The 12,310-nt window shown below is 41.7% G+C and overlaps 1 protein-coding gene across 5 annotated transcripts in view; it reads right to left on the bottom strand.

Annotated features, from left to right (window-relative positions):
* The window catches only part of XYLB (xylulokinase), a 178,237-nt gene that overhangs the window by 23,517 nt on the left and 142,410 nt on the right, over positions 1-12,310 (bottom strand). For 3 of the 5 annotated variants that reach the window (XM_074985108.1, XM_074985112.1, XM_074985111.1), the window contains 2 exons: positions 7,971-8,058; positions 3,913-4,007 (listed from right to left, as the gene is read on the bottom strand). The exons of 1 other annotated variant lie outside the window; for it this stretch is intronic. In XM_074985108.1, the coding sequence (XP_074841209.1) occupies positions 3,913-4,007; positions 7,971-8,058 (183 nt within the window). The remainder of the gene's footprint in view (positions 1-3,912; positions 4,008-7,970; positions 8,059-12,310) is intronic. One more of the 5 variants, XM_074985110.1, reaches the window with a different exon arrangement.

The raw sequence follows: 12,310 nt of genomic DNA, 5'->3' as shown, positions 1-12,310 counted from the left end.
GGGGCTGAGCCTTGGGATGGGGGGATGTTTGGAGCTGATGGAGAGTAAAGCTTGGGGGTGGGGGGTAGATTTGCCACTGATGGTGGGTAAAGCTTGGGGATGGGGGTGGGTTTGCGGGATAGGGGGTAAAGCTTGGGAATAAGAGGGTAGCTTTCGGGACTGAGGCAGGTAAAGCCTGGAGATGGGGTAACAACTTTCTAGCTGGTACAAATCATTGTGTGTGCGCTGTTCTTAAAACAGGGGTGAGAAAAAGTACAGTTTGACTTTATTTATTATTCATTATTTACTCATGTGAATTGCTGCTGTTGAAGTATTGATTTTGTAACTGAATTTGAAAAAAGTGCCTCTTCTCACTATTTTGGGGGTCACACCACAAGTGCAATAAAATATGGGGGTCATGGTTGAAAAAAGGTTGCGTACCATTGGGGTATCACATCTCCAATTGGTGGCTGCGCTCCTGGTGGCTCTGAGGGCTTAGTTATTGAAAACTTAATTTCAACACATATAGGGTCCTTCTAATCTCAAGAGATCTACCACTTAGCCAGGTCAGTATATAACTCAGATTTTACCCAAACTTGGCTGCTACCAAGTTTTTAGTAATTAAAAACTTAAAGGCTTATTAATAAAAGAAAAGAAATAGAGAGTTAAATTGGTCAATACCATATGAGATTAGAAGGACCCTATAGCCGCGTCTACACAAGCCAGCTACTTCGAAGTAGCCGTGCCAACTTCGAAATAGCATCCGCCACGTCTACACATGGCAAGCGCTATTTCAAAGTTGAAATTGACGTAATACGGCGAGACGTCGAAGTCGCTATCCCCAACAGGAGATGGGAATAGCGCCCTACGTTGAACGTCGAAGTAGGGCACGTGTAGACGATCTGCATCCCGCAACATCGAAATAGCGGGGTCCGCCATGGCGGCCATCAGCTGAGGGGCTGAGAGACACACTTTCCAGCCCCTGCGGGGCTCTATGGTCACCATGTGCAGCAGCCCTTAGCCCAGGGCTTCTGGCTGCTGTTGCTGCAGCTGGGGATCCATGCTGCTTGCACAGGGTCTGCAACCAGTTGTCGGCTCTGTGGATGTTGTGCTGTTTCGTGCAAGTGCGTCTGGGAGGAGCCCTTTAAGGGAGCATCTTGCTGTTGTCCCAGAAGTGCTAGTCCGCCCTCTGACCCTGTCTGCAGCTGTTCCTGGCACCCTTATTTCGATGTGGGCCGCTTTGGTGTGTAGACGCTCCCCTGCAGCACCTACTTTGATGTAGTACTGCCCAACGTCGACGCTGAACGTTGACGGCACCAGCCCTGGAGGACGTGTAGACGCTATTCATCAAAATAGCTTATTTCAATTTCGCTACATCGAAATAAGCTATTTCGATGTAGCATCCCTGTGTAGACGTAGCTTATATGTGACAAAATTAAGTTTTCAATATCCACTCATCAACTTTAAGCATCTAGGAGATAAGAACTGGAATGCCTAAGGAGTCTGCACTTTAGACTCCTTGTTTCCAGTATGGTAAGAAAGAAGCTTACTTTTTGCTACTGGCTTGGTATACTCTAATAACACAAAAACCACCAGTTTAGGGTGAGTCTACCCTATTTTTCAGCAGCTTGTCCTGAATATGGCATTCTCTATATGGAATATGATATAACTCAAATATGCTTTATGCAAAATAGTTCATGTACCCTCTCATTTTAAAAGTTATAATTTGCTGACTGTGTATACTCTATTTGTGTGCATGTATCATTCCTGCATCTGATATTAAAAATATGAGGTACTAATCTAGACATACTAAGTGAGAGCCATTAATAGCACTCAAGGTGCTTTATGGCTCAGTATTTGGGACAATGATCTGTGAATAGTCTTGCTTTTCCTGTAAGCCTGGACTATTGTTGGTCGTATATATGATATATGATGTATATAAAATATATGGCCAGGTCACCTGATGCTGGAATCCATTTCTGTACGCTGTACTTTTCCATAAGACATGTGAAAAAGTTTAAACTGAACACAAAGAATTCCCATTCTAGGTAAAATCTATATATATAGGTGGGGAAGCAGACAATAAGGAGGCAACCCAGACTCCAGGAAACCCCTGTTTTATCATCTAAATGTCTTCTGCAGCCACCTTGAATCAGGTCTAAGCTAGAAAACTACCTAGCCTGTGAGAAAAGATTATCAGAAGTGCTGCTATGTAAGAAATTGCATGTAACAAGTTTCTTTAGCTGACATGTTTGTTTTATTTTGCTTAGTCATTTGCCTTGATCTGTCTGCTATACTTGCAACTACTTAAATCCTACTTGTTATACTTACTAAAATCACTTCTGTTTATAAATAAGACCAGAATCAATAATTGTTAACATGTATATTTGAGAGGATGGGGGAAGGCAGCTGTGTAATCTATCTTTCATTGATAAAGGAGGTAAACAATGTAAGAGCTTACTCTGTATACAGTGTTATACAGGGCAAGACGGATTTACCTGGTATTCTGGCCCCATTGGGCCTGTGCACCTGAGCTCTGTGTCAAGTCAATTTGACTGAGCCTTCCCAGAGCTGAGCTAATCTCAGTGTCTGTGTTACTGTACCGTGGGCTATGACCCCAACTCTGTGCCATCACTGGAGGAGTCCAGAGTCTGGTTCAGCAGACAGGGTGGTGGGCACCCAAGGACAGGACAGTCTTGGTGATATTTCAGCACACATGACGCTCTTCAGGGCATCTCTGTGACCAACCCACCACAACTGTTGTACAGGGTGTGTGCTGCATTATACTGTTCATTCATTACATTATATTAAGTTATATGTAAAAAGCTGTAATAGAGCTACAGTCTTTTGGAACTCCAGATGGAAACAAATTGCCTTTAATGGGAAAACTGGAAGTCTTGTAACAAGTTGCTGCCTTGCTTTACCTGAACTATGTGTCTCTGTTGCCTAAGTTGTTGCTTAACCACGTGACACCCCAAACCCGAGTTTCTCATTTTGAGGGAATTGTAGAACTGTAGAGGATGTTTGTATATTGAAAACTGGTTCTAGTAAGGATTGTTTTTAATTAACAATCATTTGGCTGTTCAGACTGGAAGTTATCCATGAAGTGGTTTGTGCCTTTCACAAATAATTGCTGATCAATTTTAAGAACCAGGCAAGAAGGAATTTTTCAGATGTTTTCCACAGAGAGGAGAAAATTTCATTCACAGCCTTCCAAGTAACCCAAGTACCATACTTTCTGCCCTTGAAAGATGAGTTTTTCATAGGATGACCATATCTCCCTGGCCCAAATACAGGACAGGGAGATATGGGGGGAGGGGCTGATCCTCCAAGCCCTGGGGAACCAGGAAGGAGGCAGCAGCTGCCAGTGATCCCCAGGAGCCCCATGAAAGCAGCAGCTGCTGGAGATCCCCCAGAGCTCTGGGGAAGCCGCAGCTGCCAGCCTCCCCGGAAGCCACGCAGAAGCAGCAGCCCCTGGCGCTCCCTGAGCCCTGGGGAAGTGGCAGCTGCCCACGTGCTCCCTGCTTCCCAGAGGCTCAGGAAAGTGACTTCCACCAGCAGCCACGCCTTTGCAGCTGCTGGCGGAAAAGGTGGGAGGGACCCAAATATGGGACAATGGGTTCCTTTTAAGAAAAAGGTTGGGAAGCCTCTTTGGCATCCCAAATACAGGACCATCCCCCCCAGTATGGGACGGATGGTCACCCTAGTTTTTCCTCTCTGCATGTATCTGAGTGGGGGAATTTTACTATTTTACAAGTCTGAATATAGTAATCACCCAGACAATATATCATTACAAAACCAGACATCTCCCCAAATCAATCCTAGTGCTTCCCATGTTACATCTATTTAACTGGTAAAAATAACCATTATTAAAATGTACAGAAAGTAAAATGAAATGAAACTGAACATGATGACATTCCAAGGCCTACTCACCTGATCCGCCCCAGCGTTCGGTATAACTACTAATCTAGGTTCTGGTGCTAATTTCACCACATCTACCAAGGACACACTTGTTCCTGCAACAAGCCCTGCAGAGAGAATCACAATACTGATCAATGCACAAAACCAAGATGAGGGATGTGCCTTGACTCACTGGCAAATTAATACATTATATTGATCCTCCCTCGCCAGGTCAGCATTCAAAAGTGAAGGATAAATGGCAAAGGTCTTACTTTCCAATGCACTAATCTGGAAAGTGAGGATTTGAGATTGAGTTTATGTCAATCATTCAATTTGTACCCTACAGTGGACTAGTGGGAGAGATGCAGTAATCATTTATGGATACCAATAACACAGCAAGCAGCAGCAAAACTATGCAAAATCAAGGGATTCAAGGACAAAGTGTAACTAAAATAAGAAGCACAGCTAGAAAATTTGGGATGAGATGTGAAAACAATAACAAGAAAATGTGTATTACAAATATTCATAAAACTATAATGACATAGGAGGCAGCTGAATAATCAGAGGAAATCTCATTATTACAGCATTCTCTCTTCCAGAGTAAGCCACAATGTTTCAGGTATTCTTTGTTATTCTTGCAAACAGCCTATACCAACCATGAAATACTGTATTTGTAGATATAAATTATAATGCTGTTAAGGGGCCATTACATCAATATTTCATTTATATTAGCAAGTCTTCAGTCTTACACAATCTTCTGCTTGGCCAGAGAAGATGAGCCAGCTCAACAGCATCAATCAAAAATTGATGCTGAAAAACATAGAGCCTGCCTGAGGTGGGGTAGCAGCTTAGGTGAGCAAAGACTTCACATACAATATTGACAAAGGGAATCCCCATCTTCTGAACATATGAAATAGATTCATAAATCTTAATGAAAGCTGTGCGTCTTAGGCTGTGTTCAAATAAAAGAGAATCTGCCTCCAGCAGCATGTACTGGAAAAACTCAGGATGATTTTGAAGTACAGGACATACTCTGAGTAAAAAAGAGGAAGGAGTTGGGCATCTGATCCCTAAAATGAAAAAAATGCCGTCAGTGTGCTCCACTCCCATTGATGGCTGGTGCTGCTATTTCCACTCTCCTAAATGCGCTGCTGATGGCAACGTTACATCTTCTTTGGAAACAAAGTGGTGGAAGCATATTTTGTGTGTAAAATTACTGGTTCAGCACCTCTGCTCTGCCAAGTTTTGGTTTTATCTTCATACTTGTGAGTGCAGTTGACATAGGTGTACCATGTAGCTGACGGCAAAATTTGCTACTGAAAATGAATCCTGGATGCTTTTGTGATGATCTGCATCTCCAAGCTTCTGTCTCTGTGTAATGATCCTCCATGAACCTGGGCTCAAGCTGTCCGTTGCTAAAATGGCTAATTGAGGCCTATGAGAGTTTTCCCTGACTAAGGACTTGGCCCACAGTTTTGGACTACTTTCACAGTAAAATACTCAGGAAATGTCCTCATAGTCTATTAAAGCATTCCAAAATATCTGAAGAAGAAAGACCTTCCTGGGATTCAACATTATTAAACCTCTGAGGACCTGTCATTAACATACAAGATTTTGCAGCAATACGCAAACTAACTGACACCTTTACCACCAGGGCTTTGGCTGTTGCATTACAACTGGTGATATATGGCAATAAATGAGATGACTGGGCAAAAGATTTATGTATTCACAACATGAAGTGTACATGGCTTCAATGTGCAGCACAGCATAGCTTGTATATGCTGATAGATGGTTTGTCATTTAAAAATGCCAAGATTTACACAGAAGATTTATTTTAATGTCACCCATTTTGGCAGGGCTATTACTAGGCTGCTCTTCTCCAACCTCTTCCCCTTTCCTTTGTGAGTTCAGTCAGGGGGAGAGAGCTTTAATTAAGAACTGGGTATTTCTTGGTGGATGATCAACACATCAAGGCTGCACACAATTCCCAGCAGACCTCATCCATTTTCAGAGCTGTACTTGCCACTTTGTTCAGGCCCCATGACTGGTTGAGAGGAAACTGCAGGCAGTTTGTGCTGCTGTGCCCTACATTAACCTCTAGGCAGATGATCTGCCACTTGAAGTCCAAGCCTAAATTTTGCTGCAAGAAGTGAGGGTGACTGAAGTCCTAAAAATTCACCTTTATTCTCACTGGGTACGTGTGATGCTATACTCCCCAAATTGTTATGGAAGTTTGTTTTCCAATATACATATCTCAAATATGCTTCATGCAAAACAGGGCAAGTAACCTATCATTCAAGAGCCTGTAATCCTCTCAGTATATATATTCTATTTGTGTGCACGCAGCATTCCTGCATGTGAAGTCAGAAATCGGAAGCATAAACCTGCTCATTAATCTAGGTCTTCCAGTGAAAGCCATTAGTAGTATTTAAGCAACTTCATGGCCCAGTGCTCAAATCAACCATCTGTAAATAGTTTTGTTTTTTCTGTAAACCTAAACCGCAGTTGGCCCTACAAAGACATATGATCTTGTGCCCCCATGTCACCTGCTACTGGATACCATCTTAAATTTGTTATTTTGCCATTGGGATGCAGAGAATAGGACACAGGCTCCCTGTCCAGGGGAAATTCCATTTAAGGGATGGATAGCAATCAATGAACATCTTCAGTTAGCTTTTGAATCTGCCTCCCCACTCTAAGTAACATGACAGGGTCAGACCAGAGGACTAGTTTAGAAGGGGAGAGAAGCAGCTCTAAAAAGCAGAAACAGCCTTGGCTAATCAGGAGTTATCACAGGCAGAGGGGCAGGAGCAGGGAAGGGGTTGCTATAAATCAATTAGGGCCAACTGATCTTACTTGAGGCTGCTGGTCATTTTAAAAAGCCTTCCCCCTCCAGTAGGGAGGGTGTGGAAAGAGATGAGGAGATTAGAAGTATTGAGAGAGACTAAGAGATCAGAGATGGAGGGCGCTGGCATTACCAGAGACAGCTGGGGAGGTGAGGAGCTCCCGCAAGGAGTGTTTGGGCTCCCTTTCACCTGGTTACCTCAGAGGTCACCCAGCAGCTGGGAAAGGCAGTTTACTCAGGCCAGGCAAACCAGATGGCTCCTATCCAATGCCTTTCTAGCTGCAAGACAGAAGCCTGAATGCCAACCAGGGCAAGTGGAACCCATACCGTGGGATCAAATCTTCTGTGGCTTTGTGCACCAAACAGAGGTCTGGGGCCCAGGAGTGGAACTGACCTTGCCACAGAAGATATACATGGAGAGACCAGAACACAAACACTAATGAGGGGAAAAGCTGTTAGACCCCGGTCAGGGAAAAGATGAGCTCTGATTTCAAGGATTTTGCCTGAAATAGGGACTAGGATGAAGAATTAAGTTTTGTAACAATTCCTCTTAATGGATTAGGCTTTTCTGGTATGTTTTGATATTTTTGCTTACTAACTGATTTTGGTATGTCTGTTTTCACATGCAAATCACTTAAATCTACTTTTTATACTTAATAAAAACACTTTTGTTTATTATGAAACCTGGTGCATATAACTGATATCAGGTGGGGCAACAGCTGTGCATGTCCCTCTTTCATTGATATTAGGGCAAACTTATGAACTTTCTCTGTATAAAACTTTTATACAGAGTAAGATGGATTTGCAGGTTTTAGCCTATTTGGGACTCTGCTCCTGGGTGCAGACAAACGCCTGTGGCTGAGCCCTTCCAAAGCTTAGCTGTTATGAGCATCGGTGTTGCTCTGCTGTGGGTCTATTAGCCCAACTCTGTGCCATTGCTGGGAGAGACCTGAGCTTCTGGCCCAGCAAGACAGGGTGGTGGGCACCTCAGAAGGCATACCTCAGTGGTATGATCAGCTCACCTGGGGAGAGCTTCAAGGGGACCTTTGTGATATAACTCATCACAGCATGATCCCAAATCCACTGATGTCAGTGGAAATATTCCCTTTGACTTCAGTGGGCTATGGATCAGGTCCACAGGGCTTTATTCTCTTCTTACTCTTTTCCAGAAACTTTAACCGTGGGTATTAGATGCACAAAAATTACATGCTCAGATTGCTTGGAGGACTTTTCTTTCCAGTCTTACCATGAATTGCTCTGTAAGCACATCCTAAGCAAGCAGAGTTGGCCGTGTCAATAGTATACACTGGTGCGCTAAACACATCAGACAGGACCTACGAAGTATAAAAGCATCTGTTATACATGACTGTGAAACACAGGACAAGTAATTCCTTATAGTTGCTGAGGCAAGCAAATGTTTCCTGCACCGGAAAGACAAATGTGTGTGCAGGTCTTTTAACAGTTACCTCTGGGGTCAATGTGTATTAACTCTTGTCATGTGACACAGAACTAACCTTTGGCAAACTTGACTCAGGTCAAGTGACCGGGGCCAGAGAGAAAACATACACTTCTTTCAGTGTTGTCACTCTTTTATTACACACTTAGAGGGGGTTGTACGTAGTCATTATCTGTCAGGCAAGTTCTCAGAGTCAGCACATCCTCAAAGACTTTTAAGGGATAGATATATTCACTCCTGAACCAAAAAAATGGTGGGCCAGATTCTCAGTCGATTGCAACTCCCCAGTTCTCTGTTCAGACACAACTAAGGGTACAGCAGCCTTGTGGCCCAGAACATTCCAGCTAGTCCTCCTATCTATCCCCAGTGTAGCCCTAGTTATGGAGTCTACAGGGAGGGTGGTGTAGGAGTCAGTGCAACCCTAGTAGCCCAATGAAAGAGGTTAGGGAGTTAAGTGGTATCTGCAAGTGAGTTTCTGGTGCCCAAACCAGTTCACTATATACCAACTCACTAACATTATAACCTCTGCTTAAAAAAGTATCATGTAAGACCTCAATAGTAAGCTAATAGCATTGCCATCATTAATGTTATTGTGTGATGTATGCACAGATGACACACTCAAAATTACAAACATATTGTGCATTATGTTCTTAAAGAATGTCTGCTGGGCAGGACTGAAGTTACCCCGCTCTAGACAATGCATCAAGAAATGCAATTTGCACAGAAGATAAATAGAACTACAAAGGTAACAAGGGGAGGAGATAATCACTCAGCATCACATCGGGGGAGGAGATTGCAAGAAACAGATTAATTTGCATTTTAGAAAACACCAGAGAAAGAAATCAGCATGAAACTTTCTTCACCACAAGACTCTAGGTTACCTTCCCCTCAGATTGACTGATCTTTGCTTTAAGATACAACAAGAAGTCCTGCAGCACCTTACAGACTGACAGATTTTTTGGAGCATAAGCTTCACAGGCACAGACCTGCTTCATCAGATGCATGATGAAGTGGGTCTTTGCCTGTGAAAGCTCATGCTCCAAAATATCTGTTAGTCTGTAAGGTGCCACAGGACTTCTTGTTGTTTTTGAGGATACAAACTAACACAGCTACCTCTCTGACACTTTAAGATAATCTTCAGAAGAATCCATCCCAAAGGTTCATAGCACTATACCAGAGTGGGGCAAAGAACCCCAAGTTATTTTTCATCTAACAAGATAAAGGAATCAAGCACTTTGGACTTTGTTGAAGATCCTGACCTGAGTGGTACTCAGCCATCTTGCCAGAAAGTAGACTGGTAAGAAAACTATGTTGAATTACATCTGTAGCTTCTTGTGTTAAGTCTTAACCACTAGAAAGTGTTTTCGCTTTTATTTGCTTGTAACCTTATCTTGGTTCTACAATTCACTTGAACTTACTTAAAATTATGCCTTCTTTTTTAAATAAACTTGTTTTACTTGTAATCAAAACCAAGTCAGTGCTAAAACAACAAGAGGTCTTGTGGCCCCTTAGAGACTACCAGGTATTTTGGATCATATGTTTTCGTGGGCAAAGACCCACTTCATCAGATGTAATATAGTGGAGATTCCAGAGGTTTATTTATACAGGCTCATGAAATGGAGGGAGTCCCAGTCAGGAAGAAGACCAGAGCTGACAAGGTCAATTCAGTCAGGGAGAGTGTGGCCCACTTCCAGCAGCTAATGTGGAGGTGTGAACACAGAGAGGAGAAACTGCTTTTGTGGTTCACCCACCACTCCCAGTCTGTTCAATCCTGTCAAATTTGCAAATGAATTGTAGCTCTGCAGTTTCTCTTTAGAGTATGTTTTTGAAGTTATTTTTGTTGCAGGGTGGCTAAACTGAAATCTGTTACTGCTGTCGTTTTTGTGGATACAGACTAACACGACTACTCCTCTGATACAAGTCAGTGCTGTGTTCCCTTCACGTAGAATTGCAAGGTATGCATCTCTAAGCACCTAACTGTATCAAGCATCATATGAAACTCTATTTTAGGGGACAAATGCAAAATTGATGGAGCCATCTTTTCAGTGGCTTGGTGATCAAATTTAAGCTTATTCATAAATTCACTGATATAACAAACTATTTGAAATGTGAGATTTCTTCCTCCCGAGTGACTTAAAAAGTAATTGACAGCACTTTTCAATGTCAAAAATAAAGAACAAATATGCCATCACATGTTTCATTCAGTCATGCATCAAGAGCCAGAGATGTAATATGGAAAACTCTCTCATATAAACATCCAGAACTATATTTTAAAACAAAAAAACAGAAAGGAGCAAAAACTTCATGAAGTTAAGTGTCAAAGTACAAGAGGCAGCCCAAAAATAGATCAAAGAGAACAGCAAGAATTAAAAACTAACAGCAATTTATTTTTAGTAGATCAGAGATATGAAGACTGTGAAACATTCGGGGTGGGGGGTTACTGGATGACCAAGGTGCTAAAGGAGCACTCAAGGAAGACAAGGAATTGCAGAGAAGCTAAATCTACTACAGATGATATGAGGGAGATTCCCACATACATGAGCCATTCTTTTTAGATAACTTATCTGAGGAACTGCCCCATGTTGAGGTCTCTATAGAGAAGATTTTGGAACCAACTGATAAACTAAACAATAAGTCACCAAGACCAGATGATATTTACCCAACAGTTCTGATGGAATTCAAATATGAAATTGCAGAACTACTAATTGTGATGTGCAACCCATCACTTAAATCAACTTCTGTTTCAGATGGCTGGAGGACAGCTAACATGACATTTGTCTAACCTTTGTACCAGGCAAACTGGTTGAGACTTTAGTCAAGACCAGAATTATCAGACACATAGATGAAAATTATTTCTTTGAGAATTCTTTGACGGAATCACAAATGTGGACAAAAGTGATCCCATGGATATAGTGTACTTGGGATTTTAATTTCAGAGGGATAGCTGTGTTAGTCTGTTTCAGCAAAAACAATGAGGCATCTTAAAGACTAACACATTTGTTTGAAACAAAAAGCAGTCAAGTAGCACTTTAAAGACTAGCAAAGTTATTTCTTAGGTGAGCTTCCGTGGGACAGACCCACTTCTTCAGAGGATATGCTTTCTTGGGCAGCTCTCATTGCCTGCAGTTCTGATTGCCTCATCTCAAAAAAGATATTAAAAATGGAAAAGGTACAGAAATGAAACAGCTTCCATATGAAGAAAGATTTAAAAACAGGAACTATTCAGATTAAAACAGAGAAAACAAATGGAGGTTATGATACAGAACTGAGGAGAAAGTAAATAAAGGAATATTATTCATGACTTTACATAACACAAAAGCCATGCAATCTAATGCTCTGTCCCTAGGCCTCTAACTGCCAGATACTGATACTGGATGACAAGGAATGGATCACTTGATGTTCTTGGTTCTGCTCCCTCACTTTGAAGCATCTGGCATTGGCCACTGTCAGAAGACAGGTTACTAGGTTAGATGAACTACATGTCTGATCAACTATGGACGTTCTTATATCCTTAACAGATATTCCTGAGTGTTTAAAATAATCTTTGGTATATAGAAAATGAGGGATTGTGAATACAGGTTAACTTAGTGGCAGCTTTTTATTGCCTCAGAATAAATTATCCAAAAGCAATGACAATAAAAGGTGGACATTCTGTTACTTTGCATGAAAATACTTTGTTTCCTGAGGTTCTGATTAAATTTTAAAGGCTCCAATTAACCAGTGGTTGAATTAAAGGAATGCCACTATACTGATCATATTATTTTAAGACATTTCTAACATGCTTTAAAAGAAGGTTTATTATATTTAAACAGAAAATTCTGTAACTTTATTTATCCCTAAGTTTGTTTCATCTGTATACAAATGTGTTATGAAAAAATCCAGTTCCTTTTCCAGACATAACAATGAGCAGGCTCTACAAATGACTCTAGGGTGTATATATAGGATTAGAAACTAAGCTCCTACTAAATGTATTGGTCCAAGTTTAACCCTGGTATTCTCCTAGTGGAATGACACAAGCGTGGATCGACCTGGCCCATGGGTTTTTAATCTTCCTTATGTCAAGTTAATGCCTAGAATAACCAGAGCATACAGAACAGACGAAGAGAAGGAACAGCAATAAGCAACATGTC

Source organism: Carettochelys insculpta, chromosome 2 (assembly GCF_033958435.1).
Source record: "Carettochelys insculpta isolate YL-2023 chromosome 2, ASM3395843v1, whole genome shotgun sequence".
Classification (NCBI taxonomy): Eukaryota; Metazoa; Chordata; order Testudines; family Carettochelyidae; genus Carettochelys; species Carettochelys insculpta.
This window is presented reverse-complemented; position numbering and strand designations above follow the sequence as displayed.